This window comes from Carcharhinus amblyrhynchos, chromosome 10 (assembly GCF_965287045.1).
Source record: "Carcharhinus amblyrhynchos chromosome 10, sCarAmb.v2.hapA, whole genome shotgun sequence".
In the NCBI taxonomy this organism is placed as follows: Eukaryota; Metazoa; Chordata; class Chondrichthyes; order Carcharhiniformes; family Carcharhinidae; genus Carcharhinus; species Carcharhinus amblyrhynchos.
Window position 1 is genome coordinate 759,016 of NC_137333.1, and position 19,135 is coordinate 778,150.

The 19,135-nt window shown below is 42.6% G+C and overlaps 1 protein-coding gene across 1 annotated transcript in view; it reads left to right on the plus strand.

Annotated features, from left to right (window-relative positions):
- The window catches only part of cdc16 (cell division cycle 16 homolog (S. cerevisiae)), a 46,880-nt gene extending 33,006 nt beyond the window's left edge, over nucleotides 1-13,874 (plus strand). Inside the window, exons 15-18 of the mRNA XM_080198041.1 lie at nucleotides 7,333-7,394; nucleotides 9,980-10,115; nucleotides 10,935-11,025; nucleotides 13,293-13,874. Coding sequence (XP_080054167.1) covers nucleotides 7,333-7,394; nucleotides 9,980-10,115; nucleotides 10,935-11,025; nucleotides 13,293-13,582 — 579 coding nt within the window. The 3' untranslated portion in view covers nucleotides 13,583-13,874. The remainder of the gene's footprint in view (nucleotides 1-7,332; nucleotides 7,395-9,979; nucleotides 10,116-10,934; nucleotides 11,026-13,292) is intronic.
- Nucleotides 13,875-19,135: the final 5,261 nt, after the last annotated feature.

A 19,135-nucleotide genomic window follows, 5' to 3' on the forward strand; every position in this document is an offset into this window, starting at 1 on the left:
GTAACCCCACACATTTACGCTGCTAATCCCTCTAACCTATGCATCCTGGGACAGTGAAGGAGAATTTAGTATGGCCAATGCACCTAACTTGCACATCTTTGGACTATGAGAGAAAACTGGAGCACCAGGAGGAAACCCACGCAGACACTGGGAGAACATGCAAACTCCACACAGTGACCCAAGTCCCTGGCATTGTGAGGCAGCAGTGCTAACTACTGTGCTGCCCCCTTTGAAACTTGCTCCCTTTTAAATTTGATATTCCAGTGTCTGAACTGATGTGACTTCAAGAAGAAAAGCTTGTCTTTATTTTCAGCTCTTTAATTACCAAATGACAAAGATGATATTCTCAGTAGAAAAGGTTGTGGTGACTACACTGCCAATTTTGTTCAGGGAAATGGGAAGTTTTATTTATAAATTTCATTATAAATTTAAAATGAAAATGTTTTAGTTCCCCCTCATTTTCTCATGTTTTTCCATATGTCAGTTGATTTACTCAAATCATGTGTAGAGGAAGTTGGATCAGGTACCTGGTTCACCCCCACCATATCACCAGTAAACAGATTAACCAAATCTGTTTGTCACACCCACTCATTTTCAGGTTACAATTCTGCAAGTCATCTCCACGCAATTATCACGCGAACATGTAAGCACATTCCTATTGCACAGGAAATTGCCAAATGTTTATATCTTATGTGATGGAGGTGAATTCTTTTGAGAATTAGTGCATCACACACAGTAAAGTGTACATGCTTGAAATACCATCACTCCTAACCATATCTTTCTCAAATAAAAGGTAAAACTTTGGAAAACTCAATGGAGAGGGAATCATTTTAGGTTAATCACCTATCATTGGACCTGCTGAGTATTTCTGCCATTTTTTTTTGTTTCTTCCCCCGAACCTGTCCAGTGGTCACCCATTCCCTCTTGCCACCTTCTGTTGATGTGGGGTGACTTGTCTCCTGAAATGGATGTTAGGGGGAAACTCTCAGAATCTCAGATATGCTGCAGCTTCTCAAACTCTGAAACGCAAAGCTTGAACTCAAGTGACTGATGACACTTTCTCCACATGTGATTATCCAGAAAGCATGTAACGTCCTGAGTTCTCACGTTGAACAGGATGAGCACACGATGCAAAGTCACTGGCCTGCCCCGTTGGTCAATCTGCTGACCTAAGAGATCCCTAAGAGATTCGACACCTCTCTCTGCGGATTAAGGGAAATGATGCTCTATATAGGCAGCCCTTTATGTCTGAGATGAGGAGGAATTTCTTCACTCAGCGGGTGGTGAATCTTTGGAATTCTCTACCCCAGAGGACTGTGGAGTCTCAGTCATTGTGTGTTCATGATACTGATCGATAGATTTTTAAATACTATAGACGTTGAGCAATATGGGGAGAGTGTGGGAAAATGAGTTGAGATAAATAATCAGTCATGATCTAGGTGAATGGCGAAGAAGGCTCAAGGGACTGAGTGGCTTAATCCTCTTTCCCATGTTCAGGACACTGACCGATGAAAATCTTTAAACTGACCACTGGAAGACTTGACATCCTAAATAACAAAATATTTAACAAAAGATATTGAGGATCTGTGGAAGAATGCTTTTTACGCAGCCAATGGTAATGGCCTGGAACTTTGCTACGACAAAGGTGGAGGGTGTGGAAAGGATAAACAGTTTCAAAAAGGAAATTGGATAAGCCCTTGAGGGAAATAAATGTGTAGGGCCACAGGGCTAGAATGGTGTATGGGACTGATTGGATTGCTGGGCAGAATGGCATCTCCTGCACTTCAGTGACTACATTTTAACAGCAATTCATGCTGGCTTTTATCACTAGCACCCTTAACCAGTGAACAGGAAACAATCATCCCACAATCAACAATTTTTACTTCCTCATTTCCCTCCATCTGTATTTACTTGCAGAACAACTCTTATGAAAGCCAAGATTGAATCTGCCACCCCCACCTTGTTGGGCAGTGTGATTACTCACTATGTTTATCTTCATTTCTCTGGTTCTTTTGCCATCCACCTTAATTCAGTGCCATCTGGTTCCCATCCCTTCTGCTATTGGAAACAGTTCTCCTCCCAAATCTACTTTGCCCAGAACCTCCATGATTTTGAATGTTTCTATGAATACCTCGATCAAATTTCCTCTCTGCTTGAAGAACGGTCCCAGCCCTTATCTGTGTAAATGAATTTCCTCATTCCTGAAATATTCTTATTAATCTTTTCTGCGCTCTCTAGTGCTTTCACATCCTCAAGGACGTGACCCAGATTTGGACACAGTACTCCATAAAGTCTGTGTTCTTATATTCTCTGTTTATAAAGCCCAGAATCCTTAACCACTTTTTCAATCATTCCCTGCCATCTTTATTGACCTGTGCATGTATAACCCGAGCTCCTTTGCTCCTGTGCCCTCTTTACAATAATGCCCTTTATTTTATATTGCCTATCATCATTCTTACTCCCTAAGTAGATCACTCCTGCACTAAATTTCATCTGCTGTGTGTCCACCTATTCCACCAGCCTATGTTCTTCTGAAGTCTATCAGCAAACTTCTCACAGTTCACAATACCTCCATATTGTGTATTGTCCACAACTTTTGGAATTGTGCTTTGTACACCAAGACAGATCAAGCGTTAATCCTAATACTGGCTCCTGGAGAGGCCTGAAAAATGACTGTTCAGGAATACTCTGTTTCCTGTCACTCAGACATTTTGGTATCCGTGTAACTGAAGTTTAATTCATTCGATGGGTTTTAACTTTGTTGACAAACCTGTTATCATAATCCTTTTGGAAATGTATGTACTGCTTAACCCCTTATAACATCATCAAAAGGCTCTGCTTTTATCAAATCCTTGCTGTATTTCCTTAATTAATCTGCATTTGTCCAAGCAGTTGTACAAATGATCATTTCTAAAAGCCTTCCCACCATCGAGGTTAAACTGACTGATCCATAGCTAGTAGGCTTGTCCTTGCAATTGTATTTTTGACAAAGGTGTAACATTTGTATTTCTCCTGTCTGCTGGCACCAACCCTGCATCTGAGGAGATAGTCACTAATAAATTCAATAAGGAATTCAGGAGAAAGATCCTTACCTTGAGAATGTGGAATTTACTCCCACAAGGAGCAGTTGATACAAAAGATGTAAACATTTGAGGGAAAGCTAGCTTCTGTCTGTCTAATCTTTATGTTGCGCAGTGCTCAAATAATTCTTGCTGTTAGAAGCTGTGTCCTGCCATGTGTTAAACTGGGGGTTCTCAACCTTGCTTTTAAGGGCCCCCATTCTTCCTGGTTATTAAAATAGTTGCATTTATTTGTGTTGCAAATGCCTGTGGGTTGTAGTGTCAGTGTTTGTGACATCTCAAAACAGCTACCTGCTTTAAACCAACAGAGACAGTAAAAATAACGATGTCTGATCCTGCTGACCCTCGCTGCTCCCATCAGCAAGAAGCAGGACGATATAGGAGAGGCATTGAAAGCGTCTTTAAAGATAGGTAAAAGTTTATCGCCGATTGATCACAAAATCTTACACTTGGTTATAAGTGGGACACCCACTGACATTGTGCCTGATCGGTGTGTCTCTTTTTTGTTGACCCTCCTCAAAAGACAGGATTAGCGAAAAGATCTTGAAGGATGTTGATTTGATGGATGCCATGAAAACATTTTGCATAATTTGCCATACTTGAGAACCCTTGTGTTAAGGTGCCCCCTCTTCACCTCTGGGACTCCAGTTAAAATTCACCACAAAATAACGAAATGCCAGTCTCCTTTCAACTGGAGAGTTGTTCCTATATTGGGCAGTTCTAAATGGGTGTAACACTGCAGCAGAAACCTTGTCAAGCCATGAGGATAGTTGTCATGGGAAATGGACAGTATCTGCTGTCCTGAAGCCAGAAAAAGGCATATTGTTGGAGCAGAGAAGAGGACACTTTATTCATCATTTAGCTTATGGCATTGCTTTCGACATAAGTTTTAAACACAAATGGGTCCAACTGCTCCGTGCTGCTGTTTATGCTTCACAGGAGCCTGCCCCCTTCCAACTCCATCTCACCCTATCAGCATATCCTGTCATTCCTTTCCCCTCGTGTTTATCCAGCTTCCCCCTTAATATATCAGTGCAGTTCACCCAGACTACTCCCTGTGGGTGCCACATTCCCACCACACACTTGATAAAGATGTTTCTCCTGCATTCTTTGTTGGAGTCATTAGTGTTTGTCTTATATTCACTGGGTCTAGTTTTGCTGTCCTTCAGGAGTGGAAACATTATTTACCTCCTCATATGTCTTTTAAAGACCTCTATTAGGTAACCTGTCAGCTTCTCTTTTCTAGAGATTTCATTCCCATCTGATAGTTGTTCCATCTTAGTTCCAGTATCTTTGGGTTTAAAAGTGGAAAAATATTTCAATGACAGAGTCCTTGCTTTCTTGAACACAGAAGTTAACAAAATATTGCCATGACCAGCATTCATATTACTGAGGACATGAGAAAGAGAGGAATAGAAGGATATGCTGATGGGCTGAGATAAAGAGAGGAAGGGAGTAGACTTATGTGGGGCATTAATACTAGGATAAGAACATAACATAAGAACATAAGAAATAGGAGCAGGAGTAGGCCATCTAGCCCTTCGAGCCTGCCCCGCCATTCAATAAGATCATGGCTGATCTGTCGTGGCTCAGTTCCACTTTCCCGCCCTCTCCCCATAACCCTTAATCCCCTCTCTTATCAAGAACCCATCAACCCGCTTCTTAAAAATATTTAGCGAGGCAGCCTCCACCACTTCAACGGGCAGAGAATTCCAGAGATTCACCACCCTTTGAGTGAAGAAGATCTCCTGGGCTGAATGGCCAGTTTCTGTGCTGTAAATTCCCTGTAAAACAGGCTGATAAACAGCCTGTGTGCTCAAAGAGCTTCTCAAAGGTATATTTAAAGGTCAGGTACATCTTTTGATGTTGTGTTTAAATCAACTTGTATCCCAGTGATTGGATTTCCTGGAGTGGTTAATTATTTCTATTGAGTAGTGAAGCCTGCGTTTCATAAAACGTTGACTGTTGAATATATTGACCCTCACAGTGAAAGTTAGCATTTCAATTTTGTGTTAACGGTGGGCCCTACTTTATGTAGATGGTGGAAATTGATGGACAATTGAGAGGGCTAATTTTGTGGCTGTGTATGATGTGGTAAAAATGACCATTCTGGAGACAAAGAACAAAGAAAATTACAGCACAGGAACAGGCCCTTCGGCCCTCCAAGCCTGCACTGACCATGCTGCCCGACTGAATTAAAACCCGCTACCCTTCCGGGGACCATATCCCTCTATTCCTATCCTATTCATGTATTTGTCAAGACACCCCTTAAAAGTCACAAAAAGTCTGTGTGATTAAAGCAAGCAAGGACTTTATTACAAGCATACATAGTGGCAGAAACACTACTTGATTCTATAGACTCTCTCTCTGATAGACTCTGTAATTACTGCAACCTTCTGTTTTTATTGTTGCATACGTTACATTTTCTGTTACCTCACCAGGAGGCTGTTAATGTTTTGAATCTAACACCCCTTGTCTATATTCTTATCGCTTCCACTACCTCCCCCTCTGTGTAAAAAAAAAATCTGCCTCGTACATCTCTTTTAAAACTTGCCCCTCACACCTTAAACCTATGGGTCACTGAGAGAGGATTTAGCATGGCCAATGCATCTAACCAGCAAATCTTTTGGACTGTGGGAGGAAACCTGAGCACCTGGAAGGAACCCACATAGACAAGGGGAGAATGTGCAGATCCTGTACAGTGACCCAAGCCAAAAATCGAACCTGGGTCCTTGGTGCTGTGAGACAGCAGTGCCTACTATCACTTCATCTGCCTCCGCCTCAACTCTGGATTTCTCACCCTGATCCTCTTTTTCATTCTTTCATGGGGCATGGACATGGCTGGCTGGCCAGCATTTATTGCCCATCCCTAGTTGCCCTTGAGAAAGTGGTGATGAGCTGCCTTCTTGAATCGCTGCAGTCCGTGTGCTGTGGGTTGATTCATAATGCCATTAGGGAGGGAATTCCAGGAATTTGACCCAGTGACTGCGAAGACCAACGATGTACTTCCAAGTCAGGATGGTGAGTGGCTTGCAGGGGAAATTGCAGATGATATTGTTCTCATTCTCTGTTGCCCTTGTCCTTCGAGATGGAAGTGGTCGTGGGTTTAGAAGGTGCTGTCTAAGGATCTTTGGTGAATTGCTGTAGTGCAGCTTGTAGATGGTACACACTGCTGCTACTGAGTGTCAGCGGTGGAGAGAGTTGATGTTTGTGGATGTGGTGCCAGTTAAGTAGGCTGCATTGTCCTGCATGGCGTCAAGTGTTGTTGGAGCTGCAGCTATCCAGGCAAGTTGGAAGTATTCCATCACACTCCTGACTTGTGTCTTGTAGATGGATAGGTTTTGGGGAGTCAGGAGGTGAGTTGCTCACTGCAGTATCCCTAGCCTCTGATCTGCTCTTGTAGCCACTCTGTTTACATGGCGAGTCCAGTTGAGCTTCTGGTTAATGGCAACCCCAAGAATGCTGACAGTGGGAGATTCAGTGATGGTTACACTATTGAATGTCAAGGGGCAATGGTTAGAGTTTCTATGTTAAATGTGCTATACAAATGTAATTGTTAAGTGAATGAGCACAAAAGGGAAGGAATTGAATTTCTATAGCAACAGCTCAAAATGCTGTAAAGCCAATAAAGTATTTTTTGAAGTGTAGTCACTTGTAGAGAATTGTAAAGCAGAATAACATCTATAATAAATTTCAAAACACTCCAACCTAATTTTCTTATGAATCCTCAAAGAAAATAATTATTACTCCCACTGTCCCTTATATCTAGTTAGTTTTCTGCTCAGTCTTTCCCCAGACCCTGTGCAATTCTATCTCAAAACGAATGCTCCAGCTGCAAATTTAAGTTTTCCTGAACCATCTATTTGTTCTCAAAGCTGACCAGGAAAGCCTAAGCTGGACTGCTAACCATGTCCAGACAGCTGGATAGCTGGGAAAAAATATTAAGGCTTGCATTTGTATAGCATCTTTCTCAACCTTAGGACATTCTTAAATCTGGCAAACACGCAACATGTTGCCGCTAACACCGATGTGCCCCCTCTATGAGCTCCAAGTCTACACTGCAGCTATGCTCGTGATCTGACCATGGAAGCCTGGGTTCTTAGATCACATTCCCCTCAGTCCATGAGGTGTGAGCTGCATCCAGATTGGAAATTCAAGGCCAGTGCCTACTCACTCGACATACCTGAGCATGCACCTTGATGTTGCAGAGTTTCAGATAATATCTTACCGTTTGACTGGTTTTCTTTTGCAGGTAACTGTTGATAAATGGGAACCATTAATGAATAATCTGGGACATGTATGCAGAAAACTCAAGTAAGTATTAATCCTAGCCAAATAATAACGTTCCAGCAAGATCCCTGTCCTGACGAGTAAATATCCGTTTGCCTTGCACATTCTGATGGCCTGTTATATGATTGTCATTCATGATAAAGAACTTGTATCCAGAGAATATGATTGAGTTCCTTTGCTTCGTGTTATTGCAGAATAATTGTCATTGTATGATGGGCGGCATGGTGGCACAGTGGTTAGCATAGCTGCCTCAAAGCTCCAGGGCCTGGGGTTCGATTCCCAGCTTGGGTCACTGTCTGTGTGGAGTTTGCACATTCTCCCTGTGTCTGCGTGGGTTTCCTCCCACTGTCCACATGTGTACAGGTTAGGTTGATTTGCCATGCAAAATGCTTCTTAGTGTCCGGGGATGTGTACGTTCAAGGGATTAACAGGGTACATATATGGGGTTTCAGGAATAGGGCCTAGGTGGGATTGTTGTCAGTGCAGACTCGATGGGCCAAATGGCCTCCTCCTACACTGTAGGGTTTCTATGATTCTATAATATTTTTAACTTTCAAACTGAACTTGGATATAAAATTAAAAAGGGAAAAAGCAGAGTGGGGCTAATTGGATAACTCTTTCAAAGAACACAGTGGACTGAAGGGTCTCCCCTTGTGCTCTATATAAACGCACACGCACACACACATATACCTTCACCTTTGAGGAGTCTGAGAATATCTGTGTTTTAAGCCTTTTCTAAACACAATTGGCAGAAGGGTTTGAGTGGGGATCAGATGGAAATTTGGGAACTGAGGTGAACCTGAAGAGGCCAGTGAATCCAGAGGTTGTGATTTGGGAAATTGGCTTTTGGACAGCAGTGGTGTAAAATGCCATGGCTGATATTTTTTTAGATGAGGGACTGGCTCAGGCTTCCTGATCTCATTTTAATACGCCCAATTCCTTCCCGGCAATGATGACTTGGCGACAAGTGTGCCAGTGTACCCATGAGGACATGTGGGGTGAGTGGGCAATTGCAGAAAGCAGTGGAAAGTTCAGAATCCGAGCTTTCCTTGTGGTGCTTGCAAGAGCACTCTTGGCCCACAGGCGGAGTGTTGTTTTAGAGAAAGACTAGCCTTCGTAGCTGTTATCCAGCCCTGGCTGTTGCTTAGTGTTCGGGTTTCTTCAATGACACTGGGTGTTGCGAGGTTAAAATAACATGAGAGTTGGACATCATCAAATTGCAACTTCAGAATCTCGCTGAGTCACTCGCACAATAGAGAAACGTTACCAGCAGAAATTGTGCAGACGTACTCACTGCCTGTGTTTTAACATCCCACCCCAACCCCGTCATACACCAGGCACAGGGTCGTTAAAATACAGACTTGTTGCATCCAAAATAAGTCAGTATGAATTAGAGTTCCATAATCCTCATCAAAAGGCTTTGCACACTGCCGTGTTGGCAATGTTATCTTTCGTACATGCTGTCCAAGGGTAGGAAGCTCTGTGTCTGTTTAAATTGTTAGATTGTGTTTTTCTGGATGGAGAAATTCACTTTGGCTGGTTATCAGTAAACACTATACTCAATCTTTCACAGCTCCCAGTCCTCCTCAGAGTGCAGTGATGGTCGTGACAGCTTGCTGCTGCTGCTTGATTGGATGATGTTACTGTTTAACAGTAAGCACTTGGTACTAATTAGGATTTTTGCGAATTAGCAAGAGACACTCGGATGAGTTTGATAATTAGCTGGTCTTTTATCAAGTGCTTTACTATCAAGAGGTCTTATTATTCGTTTGGGTCATTATGTTTCCAATTAAACCACTCAAACATTACCTAGAAATAGTGCTTCCTTTGAGAAACAGTGAATCACTCGGCAGGAAAGTAGATTTCTGTTTGTTTGAAACAACTGTATTTTTATCTCTCTGTCACGACTGAACTAAACCACAAAGCCGTTAGTTTACTTGAGCCACTTCCTTCACTGATGTACAATTGGCTCCACCGGCAGGTTTGGGGTATTTGAATGAGCACCTGTGGAGTTTGGTGTCCAATTTTGTGACAGGTTGCTGCTGTTTGATTGGATGAAGTTGCTGTCCAGTTGTTAGGGTTAGTAAGGATGTCAGGGCCTTGGAGAGGTGTGGAGGAGATGAACTTGAATGGCACCAAGACCAAGGAAATCCAGTTAATGTGGAGAGACTGTAAAGGCTGGAATTGTTTTCCTCCGAGCAGAGATGGTTAAGAGGAAATTTGATAAAGTAATGGATTCCACCAGCAGGAAGCTTGGTAACCAGAGGAACCGGATTAACAAGTTCCCTTACACGGTGAGCGGCCGCAATCTAGAATGTCGAGCCTGAAAGAGTGACTGAAGCAAATCCACTTATCCAGTTCTCTTTCAAAAATTATATATGTTTGAAAATAAATATTACATAGCAAGAGTGGGAATGTGTGATGAATTGGGTAGCTCTTTCAAAGATCCTGCACAGGTATGATGGGCCAACTGGCCTCCCTTGGCTCTAACATTCTGCGATGCTAGCTACTCCTCAGTTTCAGCATCAAATTAAACATGTTATGTGTAATCAGGACTATTCTTAACCTGAAACCCTGAATAATCAATGGAATCCTTACTTTCCTTTCAGGAAATATGAAGAAGCGTTGGACTATCACCACCAGGCTCTCGTCCTCATTCCCCAGAATGCGTGCACCTATTCTGTTATTGGTTACGTGCTGAGTCTCATGGGCAACTTTGAGAGTGCCATCAACTATTTTCATACGGTATAGTTTTCCTTTTGATTGAGTGAAATGCACAAACATTGAATTCATTCCAATCTCTGTGATAGATGGATATAATATTTCCTCTGCATTTCTCACAAACATTGTTGAAGTGGGGAACTGTGTGGAGCTCTGCGTTGGAGGGTGAAAGCTACCTTTGCCTGATGGTGGTAAAGTGTTCTGTTCTATTTAAGGTAGTTATCTAAACTAACTTTGACTCCCTTCTCGCTTAGCTTATAACTGCATTATTACATCAACGTTATGTACACTTTGAACCAGTTAATTACTAAAGCACCTTTCTAAGAAAACGAAATGCATTTTCACTTACCAAGAAAATTGGTTTTATTTATTGTTGTCACATGTATTGTGATACAATGAAAAGTATTGTTTCTTGTGTACTTTACGGACAAAACATAGCATTCATAGAGCACATAGGGGTGAAGGAAGGAAAAGGGTGCAGAATTTAATGTTACAATCATAGCTATGTTGTAGAGAAAAATTAACTTAATATAAGGGTAGGGTAATTCTAAAAGCAAACTATACATAGAGAAGGAAAGAAGAGGGTGCAGAATGTAGTGTTACAGTCATAACTAGGTTGTAGAGAAAGATCAAGGTCCATTCAAAAGTCTGATGGCAGCAGGGAAGAAACTGTTCTTGAGTTGGTTGGTACATGACCTCAGACTGTTGTATCTTTTTCCTGATGGAAGAAGGTGGAAGAGAAAAAGTCCAAGGTGCATGAGATCCTTGATTATGCTGGCTGCTTTTCCCGAGGCAGCGGGAAGTGTAGACAGGTTTGTGAAGGGTTTATGTTTGATGTTTCAGGCCCTGGGTCTTCGCAGAGATGATACCTTTTCTGTCACGATGCTGGGTCACTGCATAGAGATGTACATTGGCAATGCAGATGCATACATTGGTGAGTGACATTCTTCAACTGTTTCTGTGGATCTTTTAAACCATTATCAAGGTTTGTTTTGCCCTTGATTCAGAGAGATTGGCGTGAGGTGGTGTCCAGTGGATGATCTCCCAACTTTTTCTGGCAAAGCCCACGCATAACAGATCTGGAAAAGATGGTGCAGTGTTTGGAACTGCAGTCTCAGTGAAGAAGCAGCTTTTGTGCCCAGTGAACCAAAGCGTTATTTTCCCTTTGGAGTTTGATCTCTCAGTGGCGTCGAGTTCAGAAGTGTTACATTTAAATTGAGCCTTTCACAATCTCACACCCCAAAGTGCTATAAAAGCAATTATTTTTTAAAGTGTAGTCACCATGGTGATGTAGAAAACACAACAGCTAGTCTGTGCCCACAAACAGCATTGTGATATAAGAACATAAGAAATAGGAGCAGGAGTAGGTCATCTAGCCCTTCGAGCCTGCCCCGCCATTCAATAAGATCATGGCTGATCTGTCGTGGCTCAGTTCCACTTTCCCGCCCTCTCCCCATAACCCTTAATCCCCTCTCTTATCAAAAACCCATCAACCCGCTTCTTAAAAATATTTAGCGAGGCAGCCTCCACCACTTCAACGGGCAGAGAATTCCAGAGATTCACCACCCTTTGAGTGAAGAAGTTCCTCCTCATCTCCGTTCTAAACCGCCCCCCCCTTTATCTTGAGGCTGTGCCCCCTAGTCCTACTGTCTTTTTTGAGCGGGAAGAGTCTCTCCACCTCTATCCTATCCATCCCACTCATCATCTTATACGTCTCAATGAGATCTCCCCTCATTCTTCTAAACTCTAACGAGTACAAGCCTAGTTTATTCAGCCTCTCCTCATAGCTCAACTCCGGTATCAGCCTAGTAAACCTCCTCTGCACTCCCTCCAAGGCCAAAATATCTTTGCGCAGGTGCGGCGCCCAAAACTGCACACAGTACTCCAGCTGCGGCCTCACCAATGCCCTATACAGCTGCAGCAAGACCTCCCTACTTCTATATTCAATCCCCCTCGCTATGAAGGCCAGCATCCCATTCGCCTTCCTGACCACATGCTGCACCTGCAAGCTGGGTTTTTGCGACTCGTGCACAAGGACCCCGAGGTCCCTCTGCACCGTCGCCTGCTGCAGTTTTTCTCCACGTAAGTAATAGTCCTTCCTACCATTATTCCTACCAAAGTGGACCACCTCACACTTGCCAACATTAAATTCCATTTGCCATTTCCTGGCCCATTCGCCCAGCCTATCTAGATCCTTCTGCAGACTCTCCACACCCTCTGCACAATTTGCCGTTCCCCCAATCTTGGTGTCATCAGCAAATTTCGACACTCTACACTCGGTTCCCTCCTCCAGATCATGTATAAATGATGAGAATGTCTGGGATGGTGGTTGTGGGACACTGGAGAATACCCCTCAGCTCTTTAAATGCTGCTAACTGGGGGAGTAGATTAGACTTTGGTTTAATGTCAAATTGGAAGTACAGCATCTCTGAAGGTCCCGCGCTGGGAGTATATCTGTCTCGATTATAGTTTCAAATCTCTAGAATGGGGATTGAACTTGCAACCTTCTTGAGAGTGAGTGCAATGCACTGTGCTATTGATGGGACCTGGTAACAAGATCATATTTCTCTAGAAACAGGGATTGGGGTAAAGGGCTGGGTGATACATATATTGTAGCCTCTGCTACAATGTGTATCAGGGGTCAGTTCCACATGGTTCTGGGTGAACTCCAGGAACACAATGTGGGATTGGGAAGGTTCAGACTAAAAAGGGAAAATCAGTATGAAGCTCTGGAAGGTTAGTTGTTTGTGCCACGCAAGATTTGTGATGTTTAAAGCAAAGAAATTCCGTTGGAATTTGTTGAGGAATAATGTTGGCCAGAATACTGAGAGAATCTCAAACTCTCCCTCAAATAATGTCATGGTAACAATTACCTGATTAGACAGACAGTTCCTGGTGCACTATCTCATTTCATAGCCACTCGAGTTGTGGGTATTAATGGCAAGGCCAATATTTTTTGTCCATCAGTAGTTTCCCTAAAAAAAGAGCTGAGATTTCTCCCACAACAGCCAAAGTTGTTGTTTCATATTCAAATTAAGCTTCGTAGTGAAGTAGAAAGTGTTTAAATAGTGGAACCCACAAACGCATGCAAAACAAACAGGAGGAGGCCATTCAGCCTATCGTGCCTGTACTGGCTTAAGCTATCCAAATAATGCATGCTTTTTTTTACTGCCTTATCAGAAAATGTTCCATTCGTTGCAGGGACGGAGTTAAAGGAGAAACTCGGCTGTTATGAGCTCGACATGTCTGCAATGAAGGCACCAGTGATCAGAAAAATGATTTACCCTTCTTGGGAAGAGAGGGAGTGTGACAGTGAGTTGGAAAGACAGCCCCTTGAAGAGAGTGGTGTCATGGCCCTTGATGCTTCCCCCCAGCAGGGCAAATTAGCCAACGCTGGGGCTCCTCCCGAAGACTCCTCACTCTTCACAGAGATGGAAATGAATGAAAGTGACATGATTTTAGAGGCATCCTTGTCTGACCACAGCACCTGAGCACCAAGAACTCTGGAACCGTCCTCACATCTTTGGCAAGTTTATTAATCTGAGTGGTGCTAATATTCTGTGTTGTCTGTGGCTGAGTTAGAACTGACAGCAACACTGGTGCAACAGAGCCCATTCAGCAGACAGCGAGCTACACTTCCTTCACCAATATTTCAGTAGCAGTAAACAAATAAAAGGGGTGGTTTACTGGAGGTTAAATGACCTGATGGTGACCTGCAGAGTAAGAGGTGATTGTGATATTTTGAAACATTGCCATTTCCTTGTATTAAAATCTCAAATAATCTTGGACTCTATATTATTCCATCCTTGTACACAACTTGTTCGATTCTGGAAAGGTTCCAGCAGAAAGTCGCAAACGTGACGCCTCTATTCAAGAATGGAGGGAAATGGAAAACAGGAAAAGCACAGACCAGTGAGCTTGAAGCCTGTCATGGGGAAGATGTTAGAAACAATCATTAAGAAGGCTTTGGTTAGCACTTACACAAAACCATCCTGATGAGTTTTTCTAACATTTGAAATGTTCAACCAATTTGTTTGAGTCCTTTGAAGGAGTAACATGCGTGTGGATAAAGGGGAACCTGTTGATTTTGCTGGAACTTGAATTTTCAGAAGACATTTGATAAGGTGCCACATCAAAGGCTTTTTATTTGTTGATGAGATGTAGGTGTCACTGGCTAGGCCAGCATTTAGTGCCCACTCCTAATTGCCCGTGAACGGAGTGGCCATTTCAGTGGGAAGTTATGAGTCAACGTGGAGTCACTTGTAGACCAGACCAGGTAAGGGTAGTAGATTTCTTTCCTTAAAGGACATTATGAACCAAATGGGCTTTTCCAACAATCAACAATGTTTTTGTGGTCATTAGACTTTTAATTCCACCATCTGCTATGATGAGATTTGAATCTGGGTCCTCAGAGCAATATCTAGATTATGAGCCCAGTGACAATACCACTATACCCCTGCCTTCCACTAATTATGGAAAATAAAAGCTCATGGTGTAGTGGGTAACATTAGCCTAGATAGAAGATTGGCTGTGTGGCTGGAAACAGTGTGTGTGCATATATGAGTCTTTATTTGATTGGCAAGACTGAGGAATGGTGTTCCTCAGGTTCCTGTGCTGGAACCTCAACTTTTCACAATTTATGTCAATGACTGAGGTGAGGGGAGTGAAGGCACAGTAGCTAAATTTGCAGATGAGATGTAGGTAGGAAAGTATGAAGATATTAGGAGATTACAGATGGATATCGATAGGTTGAGCTGGTGAGTAAAAATCTGGCAGTTGAAGTATGTTGTGGGAAAATGTGACATTATTCACTTTGACAAGAAGAATAAGAAGACAGAATATTATTTAAAATGGAAAATGGCTGCAGAATTCTGAAGTGCAAAGGGATCTGAGTGTACCAGTGCGCGAGTCACAAAATGTTAGTATAGGCACGACAAGTAACTAAGTCCAATGGAATACTATCCCATTATTACAAGAGAAATTAAATATTAAAGTAGGAATGTTATGCTTCAGTTACACGGGGTTTTGGTGAGACCATATCTCAAATATTGTGTGCAGGTTTGCTCTCTTTGTTCAGCAAAGGCTATAAATGGTTTGGAGGCAGTTCCAAGGAGGTTAACTACATTGGACACCCCACTCATTCCAGGTATCAATGAGGAAAGGTTGGGCAGATTGTCCTTGTTTCACTGGTGTTTAGGAGAGTGAAGATTGACCTGATTGAAGTTAAGATTCTGAATGGTTTGATTCCTGGCTTGAGTCACTGTCTGTGTGGAGCTTGCACGTTCTCCCTGTGTCTGTGTGAGTTTCCTCCCACAGTCTGAAATGCTAAATTCTCCCTCAGAGTGCCTGAACAGATGCCGGAGTGTGGCAATTTTCACAGTAACTTCATTGCAGTGTTCTTTTAAGACTACTTGTGACAGTAATAAAATAAAACTTTTAAAAATCAGGGATGGGCAATAAATGCTAGCCTAGCCAGCAGTGCTTACATCCCATAAACAAACAAAACAAATTGGGAAGTGATCTCTCTCTCTTGCTATGAAGAATCTGCTGCCTCTGTACTGTCTGCTGTGCAGATTCCTTCTGCACCTGGGTTCACGTTTCTATTGGATCAAACGTATATTTCTTCAAAAATGCTTCAGCTTAAGACACGTGCAGGAAATATGATATGTGCTCACTTAATTCCAACCTGATCAACTGCAGGAAGCAATCTGTTCGATTGTAAAGCAGGTGTGATATGGCTCAATTTAAAAAAATCATTCTTGGAATGTGTGTATTACTGACCAGGCTGCCATTTATTTCCCAGCTGTTGTTGAGGATGTGGTGGTGAGCTTCTGTCTTGGACAATGTGTTCTCATAGTACAGTTTCCAAATCAGGATAATGTATGACTTAGAGTCATAAAGGTTTACAGCATGGAAACGTGCATGGCTAATTGAATCCAACTTTTAGCAGCAATGTACATAACATGTGTCTTGCCTCACCTTGCAATAAGAAATCTCACAACACCCAGTTAAAGTCCAACAGTTTATTTGGTAGCCCAAGTCACTAGCTTTCAGAGCGCTGCTCCTTTATCAGGTGAGTGGAAGTTCTGTTCACAGACAGGGCATACATAGACACAGACTCAATTTACAAAATAATTGTTGGAGTGCGAGTCTCTACAGGTTATCTAGTCTTAAAGATACAGACAATGTGAGTGGAGAGAGGGTTAAGCACAGGCTAAAGAGATGTGTATTGTCTCCAGCCAGGACAGTTAGTGAGACGTTGCAAGCCCAGGCAAATAGTGACGGTTACAGATAGTGTGATATGAACCCAAGATCCCAGTTGAGGTCATCCTCGTGTATGCGGAACTTAGCTGTCAGTCTCTACTCAGCAACTTTACGTTGTCATGTGTCATGAAGGCTGCCTTGGAGAATGCTTATCCAAAGATCAGAGGCCGAATGCCTGTGACCGCTGAAGTGCTCACCAACAGGAAGAGAACACTCTTGCCTGGTGATTGTCGAGCGATGTTCATTCATCCGTTGTTGTAGCATCTGCATGGTCTCCCCAATGTATCATGCCTTGGGATGTCCTTTCCTGCAGCGTATCAGGCAGACAACGTTGGCTGACTTGCAAGTGTATGTATCGTGTATCTGGTGGATGATGTTCTCACGTGAGATGATGGCATCTGTGTCTGATCAGCATGTTAAAGAAGATATTGCCTATGGCCAAACCTGCTGTATACACAGGATCTGCTCAGATGAGGAGGATCACAACAGACACCTCCAGATGCTGAAAGATGCCCTCAAGAACAGAATATGGCGCTCAACTCATCGACAGTTCCGATGCGCCACAGCGCAAAAAACCCCTAACATCCTCAAGACAAACACGGGACACGGTGGACAGCGTACCCTTTGTCGCCCAGTACTTCCCCCAAGCAGAGAAGCAATGACATCTCCAGAGCTTTCGACGTCGTTGATGAAGACGAACATCTCGCCAAAGTCATCCCACACCCCCACTTCTTCTCTTCAAACAACCGCACAACCTCAAACAGACTGTTGTCCACACTCATGAGAACGGCCTCAACTGGGATCTTGGGTTTGTGTCACCCTATCTGTAACCCCCATGATTTGCCTGGGCTTGCAAAGTCTCACTAACTGCCCCAGCTGAGGACAATATACATCTCTTTAACCTCTGCTTAACCCTCTCTCCACTAACATTGTTTATCTGTACCTTTAAGACTGGATTACCTGTAAAGACTCGCATTCCAACCGTTATTTTGTAAATTGAGTTTGTGTCTATATATGCCCTGTCTGTGAACAGAACTCCCACTCACCTGATGAAGGGGTAGCACTCCAAAAGCTAATAGCTTGGGCTACCAAATAAACCTGTTGGACTTTAACCGGGTGTTGTGAGATTTCTTATTGCTGAGTGAGACAAGGCACATGTATGTACATTGTTGCTAAAAGTTGGATTCAGTTAGCCATGCATGTTACAAACTCAGTGCAAATAATTCATTATTTACATCAGCATCAATCACTGCAGGGTGTTTTAAACATTCTTCTGCAAACATTTACAAATCTCTAAATGACAATTGAGCTGTCACTTATCTCACAGAAACATGCCATTCCTGTTATCTTGTAGCTGAGGTTTCTTTGAATCAGCAATGGGTTTAGAATTTGTAAAAGTTTATTTTCTGGCAGGAGGAGGAAGCAGATGGTTAAATGTAATGGGGCAAACACGCACTCAACCTGTTTGTCAAAGAAACCGGGAGGATATGCTATTAGTCTAGTGACGTGGAATATTTTGTTAGTTCTCTGTGACCCTATCTGTTCTAGATTCAGGGAAAGCTTCCCATTGTAGATCAGCTGAAGCCTCAACTAAAGTCTTTGGTACCCAATTCTTACCTGACATGTTAGACTATGAGCTAGGTGCATGAAGTGTAACATTGCTCAGCACTCAGCCTTGCGGTGTGGCTGATCTCAGTTTAAACTCCTGACCACTGACTTCAGTCTCAGATCTTAGTGCTGCCTGTGTGTACCATGAATACTACTGCTGAGAATTTCTGAAGTGTTTATATATATATATATTTGCTCTTTGACACTAATCTCAGGGCCTCTTCTTTCAAATGTTACCCTTTTGATTTGGTGATCTAATGTCCCATTCTGTTTGTTCTGTTGATGGCCCCACTCCAGGAACTGCCTGTGTTAGCATTGAATCTTTTAATACCCCTCCATCTTCACACAGTTCAAACCAAACCTGGAATATTTGCAGCTTCTAAGGCCATTTTATTTTCAGTTGGTCCAAAACAAATGATTGAAGATGAGCACGGTTACACCATACTGCCACTGTGATTTCAACTCAAAACTAAAGTCCAGGGCACAGCTGGCTGAGATAGGGTACATCCAGATGAATAAAATATGTCTGTGGCAGAGTAAGCAATTTATTGAGTTTAAATAGATTTGTATAAACAATATCATAATCCATTGTTAAACACCCAACTCAAAAATCACTGACACGAGTGGAACCAAAATTGTCAGATGACATAAAACTTGGAAGTACTGTGAACAGACACAGATCGTGAAAAACTTTAAATGAACACAGTGAGATTAGTGGACAAGTGTCAAATTAAATTTAATGTAGAGAATTGTGAAGTGATTCAGTTTGGTAAGAAGAACAAAGGCAGTCAATATAAAATAAAGGGTACAAGTCTAAAAGGGGTGCAGAAGCAGTGGGACCTGAGTCTATATGTGCATAACTCATTGAAGATGGCAGATCAGATTGTCAAAATGGTTAAAGAACAGATTATCCTACTCTATCAAGTGGGGCATTGAGTATAAAAGCAAGGAAATTATCATAGACCTGTATAAAATGTTGGTTGAGTCTCAATTCTGTCCAGTTGTGGGCACCACATTTTAGAAAGGATGTGTAAGAATCATAAAATCCTATAGTGGAGAAGGAGGCCATTAACCCCATCGAGCCTGTACCAACAGCAATTCCACCCAGGCCCTATCCCTGTACCTTGCTAATCCCCCTGACACTAACAGACAATCTATCATGGCCAATCCAC